Consider the following 22,136-nt stretch of genomic DNA (forward strand, 5'->3'; position numbering starts at 1 on the left):
CCCCCCAGCCTTCAGCTCATCAACAGTACACGGGGACAGCAGGAGCCCACCTCCATCGTTTTATTGTGGGGGGAACCTCCATCCCCCCAAATGTTACAGGGCCACGTCACCCCCCCCGGGGGCACATGAGGACGTGGCAAAGGATCCCAGAACTCCAGCGAGTCCCTCCCTGCCTTCTCCCAGAGTCCCCCTGTGGCTCCTCCATCCCCACAGGCAAGGGTGGATCCGGGGTCCCCATGCCAGGGTTTTAGGGTCCTACTCCAGAGTTTTAGGCTCTTCATGCCAGGGTTTCAGAGCTGCCACTCCAGGGTTTTAGGGGCCCCACTCTGGGGTTTTGGGGTCCCCAAGAATCACATCAGCAGAGGAACCCGAGCTGTGGCTCATCCTGGCACTGGACCAGGACATCAGCGCCTGTGGGTCCCCCCACATCCCACGCCAAGGGTCCCCCCCGTCCCACGCTGAGGGTCCCACAGGAGCAGAGATCCAGGGGGTGCTGGGCTCAGCTCACAGCCCCCGGCTCCAGGCTCCCGTTGGCAGTGGCTCCCCGGGCCGGGGTGGCCGAGGCCGTTTCCTCCTGGTCATCCTGATGCCCCGTCCGGCCTGGGAGGTGACCCTGCTGGGGACAGAACAGGGACACTGAGCTGGCTGTGGTGGGACACGGCCAGACCAGCCTGGGCTGGTGTCCCTCCCACACGAATTGGCTGCTCCATGGCACGGGAGCACCAACAGACCGGGAGACGCTTCCTCTGGGCTCCTGTTTGAAACCAACGGCTACAGCAAACCGGGGGTCTTCAGTCAGAGCCTGGGCTGGGCCCCCCTCCACCCCAAAACTCAGCACCCACCCAGGGAGGGCAGGGGAGGCAGGACAAGGTGACATCTTCAAAGAGGACTCTCTGGGGGGTCATCCCAAGGAAGCCCCAGGCTCCGGGCGGGACACGGGAGGAGCAAACTCAAGTTGCTCCAGCGAAAAACGCGACTCCAAAGGAGAAAACAGAACCTTCGGCCTGGGAAGCCACTCCCCTGAAAACCCCCAGCTGGGATTAAGAGGCTCCCACAGCGGGCAGCCCCCATGGCCACACATCCCCAGTGTCCCAGACATCTCCCAGGACACCCACGGAGCCATCCCGGGGGCCGCCCCCATCCCTGATGTCATCCAGAGGGTGGGCACTGCATGGGAGAGGAGCCCTCCGGGCCTGGTTGTGAGGTGGGAGGGCAGAAAGGGGGTGGTTCTCCCACTGGAAAAGCACATCCCGAGGGGCTGCAGCCCCACCAGGCCGTACCTGCACAGGGGGCTCAGCCAGGGGGGCCGAGGAGCTGCCCCTGTCCGGCTCCTCCAGCGCCAGGATGTCGATGGGAGCCTCGGCCACATCCCGCAGGGACGGCTCGAGGGTCACGGAAGGGTCGAAGAGCAGAGGGGACGGGGGGCACTGCATTCCATCACCCACCACGTCCAGGTCCTGGGGGGAGAAAAACAGTGGAGGGGCTCGTCAGGAAGGGTCTGAGGAGACCCAGATCCTCACAGCCCTTCTCTGTCACCCCTGGAGCAGCAGAAGAGGAGGAGGAGAAGGAGAAGGAGGAGGAGGAGGAGGAGGAGGAGTGGGCATTGTGCCAGCAGGACCCCCATCCAGCAGCTAGAACACACCACAGGAGCCTCCTCCTCCTCCTCCTCCTGCAGGAATGATCCCAGGACAAGGTGTTGGGACGCACGGCCTGGAGCCCAGAGGGATGTGCTGTCCCAGAAGTGTCCTCCTGGGGACCCCCAGAGCAGCCCCCCCTCTCCAGGATGTCACACCACAGATGGGGACGGATGGGCTCCGAGGACTCCTCCATCTGCAGAGGGGAGAGGGTGGGATTTGGGAGAGGCTGGGATTTGTTTTGGCTCCAGAGGGAGTTTGACATGAGGGTGAGATTCCTGCGACTCCCGAGTGGCACCTCCCCAGCCTGGCACGACGTGAGACACAACACAGATGCCCCCGGCAGCCGCGGCTCCGGAGCCCAGGATGGGGGAAAACACTCCCGTTTTTCCTTTCCAACCCCCAAAAAATCCACCTCCTGTTCGCACAGGAAGGGGCTGGGATTTGATCCGAGCTCCCCCAGCCTGACCCCATTTGCTCTCCTGGCTCCTGCCATCCCTGGGGCTCTGCAGCTGCTGGAATCCCTCCTCCTCCACCAGCGAACTCCAAAGCGGATCCGAGGTTTGTCTCCAACAGCAGCGCTCAGGAATCTCGGGAGCAACCAAAGCCTGAGGTGACACCTCACTCAGAGGAGCAGCTCCCACGGATTGGGGTGTTTTTGTTTTGCTTAAACAAATTTCCGAGGAGTTTAAGTGTGTTGGTTTAAATGCAGGATGCCAGAATAATCTGGGGATTAAAATCCTCATTTTTTCCTCATGGGAGAGAAAATGGAGGGGGGGGAAATCCTCTCTTTAAGAGGCCCCTACAGGGATTTAAATGAGCACAGCCCTTCCAAAGGAGCAGCCACCAACCCTGAGGAACAGCTACCAAACCTTCCCCGCTCCAGCACTTTCACAGAATCCCAGGAATGTTTGGGCTGGGAGGGACCTTAAAGCTCATCCAGTCCCATCCCCTGCCACAGCAGGGACACCTTCTACCAGCCCAGGTTGCTCCAACCTGGCCTGGGACACTTCCAGGGATGGGGCAGCCACAGCTTCTCTGGGCAACCTGTGCCAGGGCCTCCCCACCCTCCCAGGGAGGGATTTCTTCCCAATATCCCATCTAACCCTGCCCTCTGCCAGTGGGAAACCATTCCCTCTTGTCCTGGCACTCCAGGCCCTTGTCCCAAGTCCCTCTCCATCTCTCTCAGTGCCTGAAGGGGCTCTCAGGTCTCCCCAGAGCTTTCCCTTCTCCAGGCTGGACACTCCCAGCTCTCCCAGCCCATCTCCATGGCTGAGGAGCTCAAGCCCTTGGAGCACCTCCACGGCCTCCTCCGCCCTCACTCCCGCAGCTCCACGTCCTCCCCCTGTGCCGAGGATCCCAGACCTGGATGCAGCATTCCAGGAGGGCTCTCTCAGGAGGGCAGAGGGCTGTGGGCCCCACTTACATCACTGAATTCCAGGGGCAGGCTCTCGGTGGGCTGGAGCTCGGCCGCGCTCAGGTACAGCTCCGAGGGAGCAGCTCCCAGCTCCTGGGGCACGGCCAGGCCCTGCTCTGGGATGTACATCTGGGGGGGCAGGCGCAGGTGGAGGGGGCAGCACGGATCCTCTGACAGGCTCACGGGGACGGGCTTGTTGCAGGGCACCTCCTCGGAGCCCTGGCACGGCTTGAACAGCGTCTGGTTCGTGTCCTGGCAGATATCTGGGAAGAGCTGGTCAAGGAAAGCAGCCCAGGTACAGCCAGGCACACATCCAGACTCCCAATCCCCCTCCCCACCCCCATTTCTCCCTGATGAAGAATCCACACCCCAGAGCTCCATCCCGACTGCCCAGGGACGTGGGTGACGTTTTTTTCCATGATGGAAAACTGGGACAACAGCCACAGCCTCCCCGTGGGGGCTGGGAGATGTGACTGGATCCCTGTAAACCACTCGCAGATCCTCGTGTGGATGTCACAAAGGCACGGGATTAACTTTTGTTTGCAGACAGCCACGGAGAGGGATCAGCTCCAGCCCCACACACAGGGACATCCCAGCACACACAATGCCTCTCCCACAGCCAGGAGTTTAGTTCCGGTATTTCTATCTTCCCAGTGCATTTTCCTTCCCAGTGGAAAACCTGTTCCTGCCAGAGGTGTAAATGGGATTTCCTGCCTTTAATCACAAACAGAAGCTCTGCTCTGATTGTGTCGCACTTGTGGAGCGATCCAGAGGCAGAGGAGCTATGGATCCAACCCCATCCTGCTCTGATCCCATCCTCCTCCAGCCCCATCCTGCTCTGATCCTTTTTCTCTTCTGACTTCTTCCTCCTCTTCTGACCCCTGCCCTCTTCGTCCAACCCCCTTCCTCCTCTTCCACCCTTTTCTCCTCTTTTGATCCCTTCCTGTTTTTCCAGCCCCTTTCTCCCCTTCCCATCCCCATCCTTTTCTTCCAACCCCTTCAGCCTCCTCAGACCCCTCCAATCCCCCTTCCAATCTCAGCTGCTCTCCAGCTTTGGGGGCTTCATGCTGCAGTTTCCCCCTCAAACACCACATCGTGGCAGAGGAAAAAAAATCCCAAACCCACATAAACAGGGAAAATTCACCAAGTTTAACCCAGTTTCTTAAGCTGCCAAGGCCTGAGATTCATCCTTCCCTCCTCTCCTCCCTGAACAAGAATTTCTCATGGATCCACTTCCTAACAGGCTGTGGGGAACCCTAATCCAGGCTGGCAGCAATGTCAGAGCCCATCCCAGCGGAGATGGATCCGAGCCACCCGAGGGCAGATGTGGGGAGAGTAGGGGTGGGGAAGGCAGGTTTTCATCTCCTGGAGTGACTCCCAGCTCCAGCACCGACTTCACCAGCAGCCAAAAGCACAGATCCCCGAGATGCCAAAAACCCCAGGCCCCACCTGGAGCCTCTCCCCACCCCTTCAGTGCCCTGTCACAAACAATCCAGCTCCTGGGAGCACAGAGAGCCCCGAGAGGCTGCAGATGTTATCGGGATGCAGATGTTATGGGAAAGGCTTGTTTGTGTCAGGGGGAGTCAGCTGAGAGCTCCTCCCCGCCCTCCCCAGCACCAGCTGCCAGCAGTGGCTTCTCTGGCTGTTTTATGGGATTTATCCTGTCTTTATTTTGAGGTGGTTTAGAGAGGAACAAAGGCAGCTTCCAGCTCCTGCTCCCTGTGCAGGGGTGGAGGTGAGCCCGTCAGCTTTGGGGGCAAAACAAACCCAGGAGCTCCCACAAACCCAGGGGGTCCCAAAAACCTTGGGGCTCCCACAGACTCGCGAGCTCCCACAAATCCAGAAGCTCCCACAGACCACTGAGCTCTCACAGATCTGAGTGGATGGAGCAGATGCACCCAGGGCAGTGCTGGGGCTGTGGGTCCCATGTTGGGGGGTGATCCCTGAGCTGGGAGATCCCAGAGGAAGTTTCAGTGCCGGGTCTCCAACAGTTGAGGCAGTTTTGGGAATTGGAACAGCTCAAGGCTGAAAGGTTGAAAGAACCTTTCAAGGGGTCACAGGGACCAAGCTGGGAGCAGCAGCTCCAAACAGACCCAGAACTACCCCTCCAGATCCTCCCCAAAATCCCCAAGGACACGCTCCAGTGGTCAGACACCCCTTCCCACGCACATCCCTCACAACTCAGGCCTCCTTGGGTTCTCTGGGTGCTTCCAAGTGAACAGCCCGCCCTGTCTGGATGCTCTGGATCAGGGAGGCTGTGGTGGGACCAGCCCGTGCCTTTGTCCCTCCCACACGAACCGGCTGCTCCATGGACGGGAGCACCGACAGACCGGGAGACGTTTCCTCTGGGCTCCTGCTTGAAACCAACGGCTACAGCAAACCGGTGGCCTTGATTTAGGGCCAGGGAGGGGAAAAAAGGAAGGGCAGAGACAGGGCAAAGGGCCAGCAAACAGCCAGGGACAGCAGCAGGTGGATCAAAGGATACGTGTGAGGCAGTGCCGGGTCATCGGCAGGGACGGGTTGGAGCATCGGACGTCATCGACAAAGGCCAAGCAGCGCTGGCTGGAACGGGTGGTGTGGGCCTGAAATCATGGAATGACGGACCTTAAAGCTCCTGTTCCACCCCCTGCCACAGGCAGGGACAGCTTCCACCAGCCCAGGTTGCTCCAAGCCCCGTCCAACCTGGCCTTGGACACTTCCAGGGATGGGGCAGCCACAGCTTCTCTGGGCAACCTGTGCCAGGGCCTCTCCACCCTCCCAGGGAGGAATTTCTGCCCAATATCCCATCTAAACCTCTCATCTCTTAGTTTAAACTATTCCCTCTTGCCCTATCACTGTCTGCTCGTGTAAGTCCCTCTTTCTAACAAGCCCCTTTTAGGCATTGGAAGGGGTTTAAGGTCTCCCCTTGAGCCTCCTCTTCTCCAGGCTGAGCACCCCCAGCTCCCTCAGAAGTTCTCCAGACCCTTCTCCTTATGCTCCAGCCCCTTCCCCAGCTCCCTTCTCTTCTCTGGACACACTCCAGCCCTTCCACATCTGTCTTGGGAGCGAGGACCCCAAAACCAACCCCAGGACTGGAGGTGCCCAGCACAGGGGGATGGTCACCAGACCACGGTGTCCCAGCAGGAAGGGGGATCTGTCAGGGGCCTGGCATCACTCCTGGGAAGAGACAAGAGGGGAGACCCCCACGGGGTGTCCCCACAGACCTGCTGGGCCGCGCCGTCGGTGGCCAGGACGCGGCGCTCCCGGAGCTGCCGGTGCAGCAGAGCCTCCACCCCGTAGCGCTGCCGGTACCTCCGCAGGCACTTGAGCCGCTTCAGGTTCTCCCTCTCCTTGGCCATCAGCCCCTCTGGGCCTGTCAGGAGGCTGCTCCCTGCAGGAACCACGGAAAAGTCAAGGAATCTCCACCCACCTCCCTGTTTCTTTCAGCATCGAGAACCCAAATCGGCTGTCAGAGGGCTCCGAGGGGGATCCAGAGGCTCAAGGGGAAGCTTTGGGTGACACAAGTAACGCAGGTTCTGTCCCAAAATTCACCCTGACCTCTCTGTGCACACCAGGAGCGCTGGGGCCCACAGGGTAATTTTAAAACCCCTTTTAAAAATAGCCCAGCCACTCCCGTCCGTTGTGATTTCTGCGGCAGAACAGGAGCTTGTCAAATTCCAGGTCGCTCCTGCGCGAGTTCTGGAAGCTTCCTGCCAGCATTCCCGGAGTAATTACAGGGCAACACTCAAGATCTGCTCTCCTCTGACTGCTTTGCTAAAAGGAGTTCTGCAAAATTGGTATGTACCGAAGTCCTGGTTATTTTTACTTGGGCCTGAGCTGAATTATGACATTTTCCGGGATGAGCTATTAAAGGATGATGCTGGAAAAAAGAGTCCTCTGCTCTGCAATACTTGGGATCAGTCACAGAGCCCGGTTTTGCCTCAGTTGAACTGGGAATTCCTGCTTCCAAGAGCATATTCTGCACAGGGAGAATCCCAACAGAGGCAGAGGGAAAGCTGCATCCATGCTAAGGAGGAATATGCCAGTACAGCAGCACTGGTGCTACTGGAATCAACTCCTGCCCACACACCCAGGGCCTAAAGGATGAATATTTTTTGTTTATAAAAGCAAAAACAGGAAATCCCAGTACAAAAAAAGCACTTTTGTCTCAGAATTAACTTTGTAAGCTCATTTCCTGTCAACGCTGCAAGCTTTGAAGAGCAAAGAAATGCTCTGGAAAAGCTTTGGAACCCCGACGATACGGATCTCCGGGCACGGGGCCAGCACAGGATCCCAGAATCCCTGGGGCTGGAAAAGACCTCCAGGATCATCGAGTCCAACCTGTGCCTGATCCCCTACCTTGTCCCCCAGCCCAGAGCACTGAGTGCCACGTCCAGTCCTTCCCTGGACACCTCCAGGGATGGGGACTCCACACCTCCCTGGGCAGCCCCTTCCAATGCCTGACAACCCTTTCCACGGAGAAATTCCTCCTGATGTCCAACCTGACTCTCCCCTGGCACAACTTGAGGCTGTTTCCTCTCATCCTGTCCCTTGTTCCCTGGGAGCAGAGCCTGATGCCCCCCCAGCTCCTCCCTCCTGTCAGGGAACTGTAGAGAAGAAGGTCCCCCTTGAGACTCCTTTCCTCCAGCATGAGCCCCCCCCAGCTCCCTCAGTTCTCCAGACCCTTCTCCGTGTGCTCCAGGCTCATTCCCATCTCTGCACAAGCTCCAGCCCCTCAATGAAAACACCTGAGCGTGGAACCCTCACCCTGCTCCAAAATCTGCCTCTACAAAGGCCAAAAACCCTTCCTTTGAGACGTTTTTCTGGGCACACCCTCGGCCAGGTGGCCCCGGGCTCACCGATGGCCTCGTGCTCTCCCTTCCGGCTGTGCAGGAACCGGCGCTTCTTCTCCTTCAGGAGGTGCTGGAGCCGCTTGAACTGGTCGATGTAGAGGGACTGGAGCCGGATCAGCTTCTCCCTCATGATCAGAGCCACCTCCTCGGCCGTGTACACCCCGGCGTGCCTGGAAAAACCAGGGGCCGTTTGGGATGGGGCCCTCGGGGTTGTTCTCCTTCAAGGGTGTGGGGATCCCTCAGGATTGTTCTCCCAAGGGGTGTGGGGATTCCTCAGGATTGTTCTCCCAAGGGGTGTGAGGATCCTCCAGGATTGTTCTCCCAAGGGGTGCGGGGGTCTCTCGGGATTGTTCCCCAGAGGGTGTGGAGGTCCCTCGGATGTTTTCTCCCACAGGGTGTGGGGATTCCCCAGGATTATTCTCCTGAAGGATGTGTGGGTCCCTTGGAGCTGAATACCCAAAGGGTGTGGGGCATGCAGCTCCTCACAGGATTTAACATGGATTTAACAGGATTTAACCCCCCCAGACCCACTTGAGGGGATCCTCCTGGTCGCTGTCGATGCTGTCGGCCTCGCTGTCGGGGTCCCCCCGCCACGTCTGCTCCACGGTCACAGGGTCCTGCTCCCCGTCACTCCAGCTGTCCTCGTCTGGAACACACGGCACCGGGAATGACAGGACACCGCCCCACGGCCCGGGATGGCCCCACAGCCCCAGGGAGCTGAGCTGGCTCTGCCTCGTGCCCAGAGGGAATTCTCCACCCCAAAACTGAGCGAGGGACATGGAGCAGGAACCAACAGGAGACCCCCCCCCAGCTGGGCAAGGTCAAACCCACCCGGCCCCCAGCAGCCTTCCCAGGAACCATGGACCACCACTGAGCAACCCCACTGACATTTCCATATTAAACCTGCAGGATTTGGGTCTGGCACCTGCGCCTGCTCTGCAGGAGAGACACACCAAGGTTTGCAAAACAGCACCTTTTACCCCCAGACCCCAGGGTGGTTTTCCCACTGGATTAAAGAAGGGATATTCTGGGCTTTTCCACACAAAACAGGAGCGCCCAGGCCCTCTCCCAGGGGGATTCTGGGTGCAGCCCTTACCCAGGATGCGGCTGGCCTCGCTCCGGACGCTCTCCGTGCTCTGGGAGCCCAGCTCTGACCTGGCATAGGAGCTCAGCTGGCACAGCAGGGTCTCGCTCACAGGTCCAGGGTGGGATTTCTTCACCTGGGCCTGGAGCGCCAGCGCGTTCCGACGGGCGTGCTCCGCGCAGAAGGACGTGCTGAGGGATAAACCAGGGCTCGTTACAGCCCCCAGCCCTCAGCCAGGGAAGGAACCATGGAATCATGGATGGTTTGGGTCAGAGGGACCTTAAACATCATCCAGTTCCACCCCCTGCCATGGGCAGGGACACCCTCCACCAGACCAGGCTGCTCCAACCTGGCCTGGGACACTTCCAGGGATGGGGCAGCCACAGCTTCTCTGGGCAACCTGTGCCAGGGCCTCCCCACCCTCCCAGGGAGGAATTTCTTCCCAATATCCCATCTAACCCTGTCCCCTGTCAGTTTGAAGCCATTCCCCTCTGTCCTGGCACTCCAGACCCTTGGAAATAGTCTCTCTCCACCTTTCCTGCAGGTTCCCTCCATGTCCTGGAAGGTCAGCCCAAAGTCTTCCCTTCTCCAGGCCGAACAACCCCAACTCTCCCAGCCTTTCCCCATGGCAGAGCTGCTCCCTCCCTCTGACCATCCAGGAGTATTTTAAACACCTCAGAGAAGCAGCAGCACAACCAGGGCAAAGCTCCCCAGGGCTGGAGTGGCTGCGCTGGGGATTATCCGCCGGCACAGGCAGCGGGAAGCTCCGTGCTGGGATGAGGGAGGGACGGCTCCCAGGCAGGGCCTGGAGCACTGCAGCCACCTCCTGCTGGCCCAGGGCACAGCCATGGTGCCAAGAGGACTCCCTGGAGCCTTTTTCCAGCTTAAAAACACTTTGAGAAAGGGGAGATGCTTCTCTGAGGTGATCCAAGTGCAGCAGTTGAAGGAGGAAAATTATGGAATCTCCTGAGCTGGAAGGGACCCACAAGGATCATCCAGCCCAACTCCTGTGCAGGGCACCCCAAGATCCCACTACTCCCAAAATCACACCATGTGCCTGAGAGTGTTGTCCAAATGCTCCCTGAGCTCTAGAATCATGGAATATCCTGAAATGGAAGGGACCCAGAAGGACCATCAAAATCCAACTCCTGGCCCTGCACAGGACACCCCAAAATCCCATTAATCCCAAAATCCCAACTCCTGAGAGTGTTGTCCAAATGCTCCTTGAGCTCTGGCAGCCTTGGGGTCGTGACCAAACCCTGGGGAGCCTGTTCAGTGCCCGACCACCCTCTGGAGAAAGAATATTTCCCAAAAATCCAACCCAACCCTCTGCTGACACAGCTCCAGCCTTTCCTTCAGCGGGGATCACAAGGAGAAGAACCTCCTCCTGGTCATTTGAATTCCACAGGGCAAAAACCACGGGGAACACCGGGAAAACCAGGAGGCAGAGGAGGCACTCACCCATCCTTCTTCTCGGGTTTAGGGGCAGCGTTGGGGCAGCGCTTCCCATTCTTGGCGGACACGTAACTGCACTGCTTGAAGGGAGCATTCCTGTCCTCCAGGATGTGCTTGATGCAGAATTCCTGCCCCTCCAGGCGGGGCTGGGAGCAGGGCCGGGGGCTGAAGGCACAGGCCAGTGGCTCCTGAGGCCGAGGCACCGGGGTCAGGCGGCCCCGGCTGGTGGGCAGCACGTGGATCCGGATCCTGTTCATGGCAACGCCTGCAGGGAAAGAGAGGGAAAGAAACACCGACAGGATGAAGAGCAGCAGCTGGGAACTGATGTGAGTAAAATTCTGACCCCCATGGCCGGTACGGTCCCCATCCCTCCAGGACCCCCCCAGTTCCCGGGCTCACCCCCCCATCACTGACCAGTACAGGACCAGAACAGAACTCCCTCCTCCTGAATCCCGGGGTATCCCGGTTCCTATCCCTGCCTGCATCCCCGCGCTCCTGGTGCCTCCAAGTGCCCGTTCCGGCCTGCGTGCCGCTGCATCCCGGTTCTCATCTCACCTCTATCCCGATGTATTCCGGTTTCCATCCCGATCTACCCCGGTGTCCACTCCGCCTCTGTCCCGGTGCCCCATCCCAGTGCCCATCCATGTCTATCCCGGTCCCCATCCCAGTCTATCCCGGTATCCCATCCCAGTCTATCCCGGTCCCCATCCCAGTCTATCCCGGTATCCCATCCCGGTTCCTATCCCGGCGCCCCCCCCGCGCACGTGCTCCCCCGCCGCTTCCCCCGCGCATGCGCGCTCCCGCCGCCCCGGCGCCGCCATTTTGTCCGCGGGCGGCCGGCGAGCGGGGGAACCCCCGGGGGCCGCGCAGAAGGCGCTGTCGGCGCGGAGAGCGGGGTGGGGGCCCGCCCGCGGGGCGGTGCGGGGCTGAGGGGGCCCGGAGCAGCGCGCGGGGGCCGCGGCGAGGGGCTGCGCCGGGACCCTTCCGTGGGCGGGCGGCGCCGCCGCCATCTTACCTCGCTGCCGCCGCGGCCTCCGCGCAGACCCGGCGCGCGCCCGCCCCGCCGCCTCACTGGCCCGCCCGGCAGCCAATCGGCGGCGGGCGCGGGGGCGGTGCCGCGCGCGGTTGGGCGATCCCGCCGTCACTCACGAGGGGAGCGGCCACGCCTCCCCCGGTGGTCACGTGGGCGGGGCGCGGCGGGAACGCGACACGTGGGACCGGGGGGTCCCCGGGGGACGCGACACCGGGATTGGGCTTCGGCCCCGGGAAGGGAGGAGCTCCCGGGAGCCCCGGCGTGGTCCTAGGGCTTGGCCAAGAGCCCCCCACATTGTTCCCGATCCCCTCCCGGTTTCCCGGACTGGCTGCAGACCGACACTGCTCCCCGCCGGTTAACGGGAAAGGCAGAACCTCTTCATCCCGGGAGAAACCGGCCTCCAAAGGAGCTGGGGGAAACAAAGGGCTGGGCCTTTGTCCAGAGCCTGAAATCTAAGCCAGACCCAAAAACGGACCTAAACCCGTTCCCAAACCGTTGGCAGGGGGAGGGTCACCGAGGGTAGAGGTGCTGGAGGGAGAGGCCAGCACTGAATCTTCCTAAAAACAAGCCCATGTGGAACAAGTTTCCCAAAAACCATCCAGAGACCATCCATTTATTGAAGGTGGGAGAGTAAAAGCCTAAGAAGGAAGGAAATGGGGTTTCCCCAAACATTCAACCCAAACTCTGGTGGATCCCTGAGCTGTGTAAAAGCTGCTTCCAGCTTGGCTGTGAACAGCCACGTGCCAATGGAATTCCCTGGAAGAGCTGCCCTGGGCATGGTGATCCTGAATCCTCATCCCACTAGGAATGCACCATAATCCTGTCCTGATCACCCTGACAGCCAAGTCCTCCAACACAGCCCTAAACCCAGCTCTGCACACACCAGCCTTGGGCTGCAGGAGGGGAATAAGGGACAGAGACACCATTCCCAAATCAGAGCAGGTTTAGGAGCGAGGAAACAGGACCATGGCAGGGAGAGCAGCTCCTATCACACGGAATTCCCTTACCCCCCACATCTCCCCTTCCCCCAAAAACTCCTAAATCCACATCCAATCTCCAACAGCTCAAGAAGAACCCCCACCACCAACTCCTCCCCCAAATCCTCCCCGGGCTCCACCGCAGCCCCATGGAATTAAAAGGACCAAAACCACTAAGATATAAGTTAATGCTTAAATTATTTGTAAAACATCTTAAATTTTCTGTGACATATTTTAAATACCCCCCACGTTCCCCAGAGGGGGGGGCAAAGCCCAACACTAACTGGGAGCCTATGGGGGGAAAGGGAAGGAATAGAGAAAGGGTTCCTTATCCTTTCACAGCTTTTTAACAACTAAATATCAATAATAAAAGTTATATTATAATAAAATAAGTTCTTCGTGAGGCAGTGGAGATCAAAAAGCCCTTTCTCAAGCCCCGCGGGTTCGGGCTCGGGCTCTGGACTCAGTAGTAAAAAGGGGAGGGGGGGGTTTACTTGGGGAGGGGGGGCAGCGGGGGGGGCGGTTCCGAGGGCAGGGGGGGCGGTCGGGGCTTGTCCGTGTTGGCGGCAGCTCGGGAGCCGCTGGAAGCCCGGGGGTTCAGGAGCTCGTACGAGTGGAATTCGAAGGCGGGGGGCTGGGTGGGCTGCATGCCCTGCGCGCTCAGCAGCGAGTGCAGCATGTTCACCGTGTCCTGATAGTCACTGGCCTGGCTGGCGTTGTGCCCGTTGGCCCCCGAGGGCCCCTTGTCCGATTTGTGGGCGCCCCGCTGGGCTTTGCCGGGCTGGGATAAATCCGAGCTGTGCCCGGGCAGGTGGGAGGCCCCGGGGAGGTGGGAGTACGGGAACGGCACCGCGGGGCCTTTGGAGGCTTTGCCCGCCTTGGGCTGGTGCTCGTGGGGCGCGGCCGAGGGCTCCTCGGGCAGGGGTCTCTTGCGGGTGGGGGCGAGGGGCCCGTAGCCCTTGTGGGGGGCGGCGGCGCCGGGCTGGGCGCCGTGCTTGGAGTCCCCCGGGCGTTTGGCCGCGGTGCTGGGGCCGGCGCCGAGCTGGGCGTGCAAGTGTTTGTGCGAGTGGTGGTTGTGGTGGTGGTGGTGGTGGTTGGACGAGTGGCCCTTGTGCTTCTCCTTGTACTCCCGGCTCTTCCCGCCCTCGTCCGCGGAGCCGTGCCTGTCTCCGGGGCCCCCCGGCACCTTGATCCGCATCTTGATCTCCTCCTGCTTGGAGGGGATGGGCCTCTCCCCGCCCGCCCCTGCCCCAGCCTGGAGCCTCATCTTGAGGGCTTTGTCGCCCTTGTCGGCGCCAGGCGGGCGCTCGGGGTTGTCCGAGCCCGCGATGGGGATTTTCAGGATGATCGGGGAGGGGTTGCTGTCCTGCTGCCCTTCCCTCTCCCGCTGCTGCTGCACCAGCAGGTTCTGGGCGGCGTAGGCGTACTGGGAGCGCACGTTGGCCTCCATGTTCTCCAGCTGCCGCTTCTGCGCCGCCAACTCCTCGGCGTGTTTGGCCCGGTACTCCTTGAGGGACACCTTGGCCGACGGCGCGTTCTTGGTGCCCTGCTTTGGGTAGGAGGCACCGTCCTGCTGGGGGTGCTCGGCGGCGGCCGAGGAGCTCTCGCTAGTCCTGTGGATGTCCAGCTTGGCCGGGGGATGCCAATGATCTGCCTGGGAAGGGTCGGCGGCGCTCGGCTCGCCGGGGGAATCGGCGGCGGGCGCCAGCGCCGGCCCCGCGCCGGCCGTGGAGGACGTGGACATGCTCATGAGCCCAGCGATGTTCATGTCCGAGCTGTTGTTCCTGGAGATCATGTTGAGGATGGTCTGCTCCGACAGGTTCTCGTCGTCTCCGTGGTCGTCGGTCTTGGACTTTCTGGCTGCTTGAGAGGCCTGGAATTGAAAGACCAACCGGGTGTTTACTCTGGGGTGTCACTGGAGCTCGTCAGGACAGACAGATTTTGCCCCCATCCCTCCTTGTGGGAAGATTCCCAAGCCCTGGAAGCCAGGCTGCTACTGCAGCTGGAAAAGCAAAGTCTCTCCAGAGTTAATTCAGTACAGACAACCTCGAGCACCACTCACAGGCATTCAGATTCCACACACACGCTCCCTTCCCAGACACTGTCCTGCACTGCCATTCCCAAAGGAATCACAGAGAATGTCCAGAGTTTCTTACCCGCCAGTTCCGGATCCGTTTAAGCCGACTGGGAGTTTTCTCAAGGATCTGCAGGAATTCATGGGTCAGTTCTGCAGAGGAGACACAAACCCGAGCGGGAGGGTCAGAGCAGCCCTGGTCCCTCAGGACAACCCCCTCTTCTGATGGATGGAGCTACTGGTGGGATGGAGCTGCTCCGGGAGGGGAACTCTGAGAACTGGAACCACTGACACATTTAAACTCATCTCTCTGTGCTGCTACAGAAGCTGCTGCTGCCCTGGAAACCTCGGCAAGCCCTGAAATCCTGGAGCCCGTGAGGTGGTGTTGGAACATCAGACCCAGGACCGAAGATGCCAAAATCATTTAAGAGCCTTTTTCTTTTTTCTTTTTTTTTTTTTGGGGGGGAAAAAAACCTCGCTCCCAAACTTACCATCTAAGAGCTCCAGAGTTACAGTGCCATCAACGTATTCCCACCAGTGCTTCCCGTCCGTGGAGACTGGGATCTCCCAGTTGGACCACTTACAGGCCAGGTGGATACAGACGCAGGCCACAACGGGCGGGGTGTACTGCAGGCTGAAGGTGGTCAGGTGCAGGCTGACGTCACCGGGAGAGAAAACAGAAAGCCATCAACTCCCACGCCTGAGCCGCAGCATCCACGCGGGACACGGGGGGGAATGTGGAAGGTGGCCCTCGGGACCTCCCCGGAACGACCCCCGGGCACAGCCGGATCCGTCCCGGCTCCACCGCCCGGGGGGGGTTTCTGCACCACTGGGTTTGGTTGGCCCTGCTCTGCTCCGGGAAATTTTGGGATCTCCTCCACCAGTTTGTTTGTTCGTCCCTGTTTTGCTACGGGAGACTTGGGATCTCCTCCACCGGTTTGCCTATCCCTGTTTTGGTACAGGAAATTTGGGATCTCCAAGGAAGAGGAAAGTCAATGGGGACCTGCCGGCCCCACCTCTGCTCTGAGGAGAAACTTCCAAGCACAACTCCTGGATGGCACTGAAGGAGCAAATTAGCCCTTTTTTTAGCTTTAGGAAGGGTCTGGTCTTTCCCAAAGGATTTTCAGGAATACACACTCAATGCTGGAGTGACCCAGGAGCACCTGAGCCAGGTCACCTACCAAGTGTTTTCATTAATAAACGAATTTCCCACTCAGTGCTGGGAAGCGTGGGCAGCACTGGGAAAGCAAGAACCAAGGGGCTAAAAGGATCCTGCTCTCCCTGCAGGAACACCAGAGCTTTAGGAAACATGGAAGCAAGTCTGAGCGTGGGATCTGCCCACACACAAATGGGCCCTTTGGGAAAAAGAGCCCCCAAGCACCATCCCCTCACCACCTTATTGAACGTTTTTCCACCAGTGAAAGGTGGAGAGGCAGAAATAGGGAATCTACAGCCAAAAATCCTGAGGTTTCATGGATCCTGGGTTTATCCAGAAGAAGCAGGAAATTCAGAGCCTTGGCAGAATGCACTTAAGGTGCACAAAGAGCCTCAACTCTGCCCCATAACGATGCCAGAAGGAAATCCAAGTGGAACACATGGATAAATCCAGTTCATCCCCAAGGCATCTCCCTCAGGCATCACTTTGGGGCAAAGCTGAGGCTCCACTTCGTCCTTTCTGCCTGGATTTCCCTAGTTACAGTCTTAACTCCCAATTCCCTGACTTTGCAATTCTTGCTGCAGGGATAAAAGAGGTTTCAGGGCTGTGTTTACCCAAATATCACCAACATCACATTCCCGATGCCGGAAATCCACAGGTGCCCTTTGGAGCCTGAGAACACCTTCAACAAACAGTGCAGGTGAGCAGGGAACACCTCCCAGGTGGAGAGGAGGGAAACCAGTGCCCACAGGCATTCCCAGGGCTCGGAGGCAGCTCTGGCCCTGCAGCTTCACCCATTCTGGCTCCCAAACCACCTTCTGTTCCTCCCTAGTTTCACAAAAACACAACATTTTCCATATCTGTGACATTCACTCCATGATTTGCCTGAAGCTGATAATCCAGGAAATTCAACTGAAAAATAATCCCAACACAAGTTGCTGGCATCAGCCTGGAAGTGAAAATTTAGGGACAAAACCCAGAAGATGAACTTGGGCTGCTTTTTCTTTCCAAGGTTCTACTCACAGCACAGTTTCCTCCTGGCCTGCACCCAACTCTGTTTTTACCCCCCATTTATACCCTAAATCAGCCTTTTTCTGAGCACAAACCATATTCATGGACAATTTCCACAGCACCTTGTTCAGTGAAAACTCTCCAACACCTGGGACTGAGCAAGGAAAAATGTATACATTCATTTCACCTTTTTTTGTTTGTTTTGGGTTTTCCTTTAAACTTTCACAGTTAAATTCTTATAAAACAAGCACTGAAGCTCCTGAGCACCCCACCTGCCTCATTTTCCAGCTGGTTTTGCCCAGCAGCTGGCAGGAAAAAGGGTAGGAACCCTTTCTTAAGGCTCCTCCTGAGGGACTCCCAGCTGCTCCCAGGCTGAGCGATGCCCCCAGAGTCACCAGCAGCAGACAAATTATAAATCAATTATAAAATAAAAAAAAATAATAACCTGTTCGTAGCCATGAAATAGGAAGTTTGTGCCAAGTCCTTGCTGGCTGTAAGATAAAAGGAAAAAGCAGGGTGTTACTTGCATATTCTGATAAACATTATCATATTTTGGTGCAAGGGCCACATGCCACCCATGGATTAACACACTCTAGGCCACAGCCACAGGGATTTGGGGAATTCTGTTCACTGAGAGCTTTGTGGAGTTCAACAGAGCCAGAATAATTTAGAACTGCCTCTTTTTGAGGATGATTACAGGGATGGAACAGCTTTCCTGTGAGGAAAGGCTGGGAGAATTGGGACTGATCAGCCTGGAAAAGGCTCTGGGGTGACCATCATGTGGGACTTTGGACAAGGCCTGGAGTGGCAGGACAAGGGGGGATGGCTTCCCACAGGAAAAGGTGGGATTTAGATGGGATACTGGGAAGAAATCCCTCCCTGGGAGGCCCTGGCACAGGTTGCCCAGAGGAGCTGTGGCTGCCCCTGGATCCCTGGGAGTGTCCAAGGCCAGGTGGGAGCAACATGGTCTTGTGGAAGGTGTCCCTGCCCTTCCAATCCAACCCATCCCAGGATTCTGGGAAGCTCTGGAACAGTCTCAGCTAGACATCCCACCCTGTTTTCCCAGCCCTTCCCTTCCCAGTTGCCCCTCACCTCGCACGAGCTGGGTGCACTTCACCACGTGGGTGTGGGGATGGTCAATAGTGATCTCAAACCCTGCAAGGACACAGACAAACGACCATCAGGACCAGCAGCACAGCCCTGGATCCACGCTTCCTGCTCCCCTTCCCTCCTCCAGCCCTGCTCGGAGCTGGGCAGGAATAGAGGAGCCCATTTTCCTGCATCCAGAAGCCTCAAGTTCTCCAGCCACAAACCCTGAAGGTCTCTCTGGTGCTGCCAGACCTCCCCAGAGCTCGGGGACTTCTGAAAGGCCTCACTGGGAACAAAACAACTATTAAGGATTTTAAAAATAGCAGGACAAAGCCTCTTGGAGCAGCTGGGAGGAAGGAGAAGACAATGGCATCTGCTCCAAGGAATTTCTCTCACCCAAAAAGCTGAGAGGAAGCAGATTGTTTCCCTTTGAAGGGGCCTGAGGACAACTGAGTTTAATCCTCGCTCCGGTTTCCTCCTCAGTTTGGGAATTATGTTTTAAAGGGAGAAAGAATTCCAGTTGGTCCATGTGTGCAGCAGATCTGCAGAATGTTCTAGAAGAACTGGGATGTTTGGAAAGGCAACTGGAGAACTGAGTGGTTGCAGAATTGGGCTCAGTTCAGCCACGGGTTTGTGGCCCACAACACCTCAGCCCCTCCTGAGGGGGGGACACACGGGAGTGTCTGCTCTGAATCCACACAGGAGTAACAACTCCTGCTCTTTTGGAGAGAAAATCTGCCTACAAACTGCCTCTGAAACGGAACATGTGTTAGTAAGAACAACTTTTAACAGCACATTTGAGAAAGGAACAGGGTACCAGGTCCACCAACCACCGCCCTACGTGGAGGCTCCAACTTCTACTTCCAAAAACTGTTGCTGGTTTGTTGGTTTTTTGGGGTTTTTTTTCCCCCCAATTCAATTATTTGATGCAAATATTCACTTTTTAACTGGGGTTTTTAGACATCTCTCAGCACAAACTGCTTCCTGCAACAGAATTAGAGCTTTAGGGGTTGGAACTAGGTGGGTTTTAAGGTCCCTTTTAACCCAAACCATTCCATGATTCTATGACTGAGCTGGAAAGCACAACCCATGACAGCAATCGGTGTCCAAGCAGCAGAAATCCTGGGATTTTTTAGGGGGAAAAAAGAAAAAAAAAAAAAAACCAAAGAAAAAAGAAAAAAAGAGACAAGCCACACTTAAAATCTCTCTGAGCATTGGGCCTGGCACAAGTTACACCTGGAAAAACTGATGTTAAAACAAGAGTGAGGCTGAAAAAGGGGGTTTGTTGCCTGGACTCTGGGGAGAAGACAGCAGGGGTCAGGCTCTCCAGCCTGTGGAATTCTCCTGGCTCTGGGATTCGTGTGGCAGCCCGGCCGCTTCAAACAACTTACCCAGGGTCTGCAGTATTATGCTCTCTAGAATGACCAGGTCTTGGGCTTGTTGCAGGTAAGCCTGGGGTTGAGAGGACAGGCAGGTTACTCACGGAGAGGCACTCGGATCAAGCCTGCACATTCCTAACACCCTTCTCTCCAGGGGAAAAATTGGGAATCTCCCTGCACGGGGCCACTGGCACAGACCCCCTGGAAGTGCTCAAGGCCAGGCTGGATGGAGCTCAGAGCAAGCTGGGCTGGTACAAGGTGTCCCTGCCCATGGCAGGAGGGTGGGACAGGATGGGGTTTAAGGTCCTTCCAACCCAAACCATCCTGGGATTGTGTGAAAGAGGGAGCAGAGCGCTGGGGTGGCCCTGGGTGCTGATCCCCCACACTCCTGGGGTGGCACAGGAGCAGGAAAGGAATTAGCAGGAATCAGCAGCTATTCCTGCCTTTTTTTCCCTCTCATCTTCCATAAGTTTCCCTGGAAAAAAAGCTGCCCCTTCCAGCAGGACTGGTTGCCCAGCTCCAGGTGAAATGGGCTGTCTGGAGAGGTGGGGGGGGACCAGCAGCGTTTTTAACCCCCTGTGACAGGCATGGGGACAAACTGCTCCCACCTCTGCTCCACTCTGGCTCCCCTGCCCTCCTGGGCAGCATTCCAGGGACACTGGCTCCCACCACACCTGGACCCAGGTGTGCAGAAGAGCAGAGCAGAGGTTACCCAGAGCAGGGAAGCCCAAATCTCCCCGTAGCAGGAGCTGCTGGACTGGGAAGCTGCCCCCGGGAGGGTCAAGGAGCCACCGGAGCCACACGATTCCAGAGGCAATTCCCACTCCTCAGAGCACATCCCAGGGCTCCATCCCCACACCCACCTCGCTCTTGGTGTCCAGCAGAGGCTCCTGGGGGTGCAGACAAGCATGTGCCACCTTGATGACGTGCTCCAGCTTCCGGGGCTGCTCCTCCACCTTGGCTGCAAGGAAAAGCGCCGCCGGCACCACGGACTGAGGGGAGAGACACAAAAGTCACTTCAAAAAGTCACCAAACCCGACAATAAATCAAATAAATCAGGTGAATTCTCCACGTTCTTCCAGGAAGTGAAGCCTGTGCAAGTCCAGCCACCACCAGGAGGGAGAAAAGGGTCTCTCTTCTCATCCCTCCCCCTTCCCAAAAATCCCTCCCCCGGGGGCCAGTCCCACCTCCCCAGAGCGGAGCTGGGGAATTCCCAGTGCCCCCCTTTCCCCCCAGATCCCAGCACTTACGTTCCTGTGGAACTGGGTGAAGGACTGCACCATGTAGAAGCGGTGCATGTACACGATAGCTGTGTTGATGGTGAGCTGGGAGCTTGAGAAGGGGGTTAAGGAAAGGCACAGCCGTGACAGAGACCCCCGGGCAGGGGGTTTCTCCTCAGGGGAGCCCTTGGAACTGATCCCACTGGGATGGGACAAACTCTCCGCATTCCTGGGCTGGGTCTTCCCTGCATCCCAGCACGGCTCCTCCCGATCCTAAACTGGGCTTTCCCAGATCCCAACACAGGCTCAGCTCTCCTCGTTCCCAGGCTGAGCCTTCCCGACAGCCCAGCATAGCTCTCCCTGTTCCCAAAACCCATTTCGGGATCTCCTCGACCTCCACACAAGCTCGGCTCTCCCGGCCGCTCACGTCTTCCCTTCTCCGCACCTCGGCACAGCTCTCCGAGCTCCCGAAACGGGATCTCCTCGATCCCAAAACGGGCTGGGCGCTTCCGGGCCGGTCGGGCGTTCCCGAGCCTCCCCAACACGCCAGTGCGGCTCTGCTCGCTCCCGAAACGGGACTTCCTCGATCCAAAAAACAGGGCTCGGCTCCTCTCGCTCCCGAGCCGAGACGGGCTTTCCCGATACGCCAGCACCGACCTCCCCGTTCCCGGGCCGGGCTCTGCTCAATGCCGGGCCGGGCTCTGCTAAACCCCAACGTCGGGCTGGGCTCTCCCCGCTCCGGGGCCGCTCCTTCCCTTCCCCGCTCCTGGTTCTCCCCACACCCTCCCCCGTCCCTCCCGACCCTCCCGTCTCCCCCCTCTCCGCGCCCTCCCCGCCCCGCCCCGCTCCCCCCCACACCCCGCGGCCTAGCGCGGCCTAGAGCGCGGGCCCGGATGGATACACGTTGAGGCGCTGCCCCATGTCCTGCAGCAGGTTGGCCGCCTGCTGACGGTACGAGAGCTCCTTGTCCGGGTCGAGCCCGGCGCGGCGGGAGGGGCTGCGCTCCAGCTGCTCGCGGCTGAAGTACCAGCGGCGCCCGGGCCCGGCGCCGCCGCCGCCGCCGCCCGCCGAGGCCTCCATGGCGGCTCTGCGCCCGCGCGGGGGACGCGGCGGCGTGCGCACGCAACGCGGTGACGTCACAGCGCCGGCGGGGAGGAGCGGGAGCGGCCGTTGGGGAACGCGCGTGTTCCGGGGAGGGGGCGGGGCTTGAGGGTGGACACGCCCACCCCGTGTGGGGATACGGCCGTGGACGGGCAGGCCACGCCCCCAACGGAAGCCTGAGGGGGCTCCGGTTTTTGGGGGGTCTCGCAGCCCCCCTCCCCAACCTCAGGGCGGTGTTTGTGCCCCCACAACAGCTTCTCACCGCCCCCCTTACCGGGACCCTTGTGTGTCACCCCTCCGGGGCCCCTTCCTTACCAGGACCCCCCAGCACTGGGACCCCCGTGTTCCCACCCCTGGGACACCGGGACCCCCCCTCTCAGATCCCTGATATGTCCCCCACCCCAGGACATGGGGACCCCCCAACCCCCGATTTTACGGCATGTGCCCCCCCCACCAGCCTCTCAGCCCCCCTTTAGCCGGACCCCCTCACCAGGAGCCCCGTGTGTCCCCCCCTTGACCCCACAGACCAGACCACAGCTCGTATCCAAAGTGTTTTATATATAATTTATCTGTACACACGAAGGACAAAGTACCTCAGGTCTGCGCTGGGGTGGGGATGCTGCCCCCCCCACACCCTTCTCCCCGGGCTGAGCCCCCCCCCTTGCCCCCAAAAC

The 22,136-nt window shown here is 58.8% G+C and overlaps 3 protein-coding genes and 2 non-coding genes across 9 annotated transcripts in view; all 5 read right to left on the reverse strand.

The window, feature by feature from the left end:
* Positions 1-42: 42 nt before the first annotated feature.
* KANSL2 (KAT8 regulatory NSL complex subunit 2) lies at positions 43-11,461 on the reverse strand. Of its 5 annotated transcripts, none has more exons than XM_027668520.1 (11): positions 11,113-11,191; positions 10,978-11,079; positions 10,429-10,687; positions 8,980-9,158; positions 8,415-8,529; positions 7,890-8,053; positions 6,255-6,421; positions 5,537-5,633; positions 3,061-3,314; positions 1,281-1,457; positions 43-616 (listed from the first exon to the last, which is right to left on the reverse strand). In XM_027668520.1, the coding sequence occupies exons 2-11, from the start codon at positions 11,003-11,005 to the stop codon at positions 500-502; spliced, it is 1,557 nt and encodes a 518-aa protein (XP_027524321.1). In that variant the 5' UTR covers positions 11,006-11,079; positions 11,113-11,191; the 3' UTR covers positions 43-499. The 5 variants fall into 5 exon arrangements, with proteins under 5 accessions (XP_027524321.1, XP_027524322.1, XP_027524324.1 ...); XM_027668521.1 differs by having other exon boundaries at positions 43-435; positions 473-616; positions 10,978-11,176; XM_027668523.1 differs by lacking the exons at positions 10,978-11,079; positions 11,113-11,191 and adding an exon at positions 11,438-11,461.
* Positions 678-805, reverse strand: LOC113959474. Its single transcript, XR_003531809.1, has one exon. It is a non-coding gene; the product is annotated as a small nucleolar RNA SNORA2/SNORA34 family (small nucleolar RNA).
* Positions 5,329-5,455, reverse strand: LOC113959473. Its single transcript, XR_003531808.1, has one exon. It is a non-coding gene; the product is annotated as a small nucleolar RNA SNORA2/SNORA34 family (small nucleolar RNA).
* A 1,152-nt stretch (positions 11,462-12,613) lies between the features above and the next one.
* Positions 12,614-21,441, reverse strand: CCNT1 (cyclin T1). The gene is made up of 9 exons (XM_027668485.1): positions 21,263-21,441; positions 20,392-20,473; positions 20,005-20,133; positions 19,154-19,214; positions 17,766-17,828; positions 17,119-17,164; positions 14,998-15,161; positions 14,589-14,659; positions 12,614-14,305 (listed from the first exon to the last, which is right to left on the reverse strand). Exons 1-9 carry the CDS (start codon positions 21,439-21,441, stop codon positions 12,923-12,925), a joined length of 2,178 nt encoding a protein of 725 aa, XP_027524286.1. The 3' UTR covers positions 12,614-12,922.
* ADCY6 (adenylate cyclase 6) overlaps positions 14,666-22,136 on the reverse strand; it is a 16,931-nt gene continuing 9,460 nt past the window's right edge. The window contains exon 19 of the mRNA XM_027668484.1: positions 14,666-14,777. Within this exon, the coding sequence (XP_027524285.1) occupies positions 14,742-14,777 (36 nt within the window). The 3' untranslated portion in view covers positions 14,666-14,741. The remainder of the gene's footprint in view (positions 14,778-22,136) is intronic.

The sequence above is a fragment of the Corapipo altera genome, unplaced genomic scaffold, assembly GCF_003945725.1.
Source record: "Corapipo altera isolate COAL_440 unplaced genomic scaffold, ASM394572v1 290, whole genome shotgun sequence".
Taxonomy (NCBI): domain Eukaryota; kingdom Metazoa; phylum Chordata; class Aves; order Passeriformes; family Pipridae; genus Corapipo; species Corapipo altera.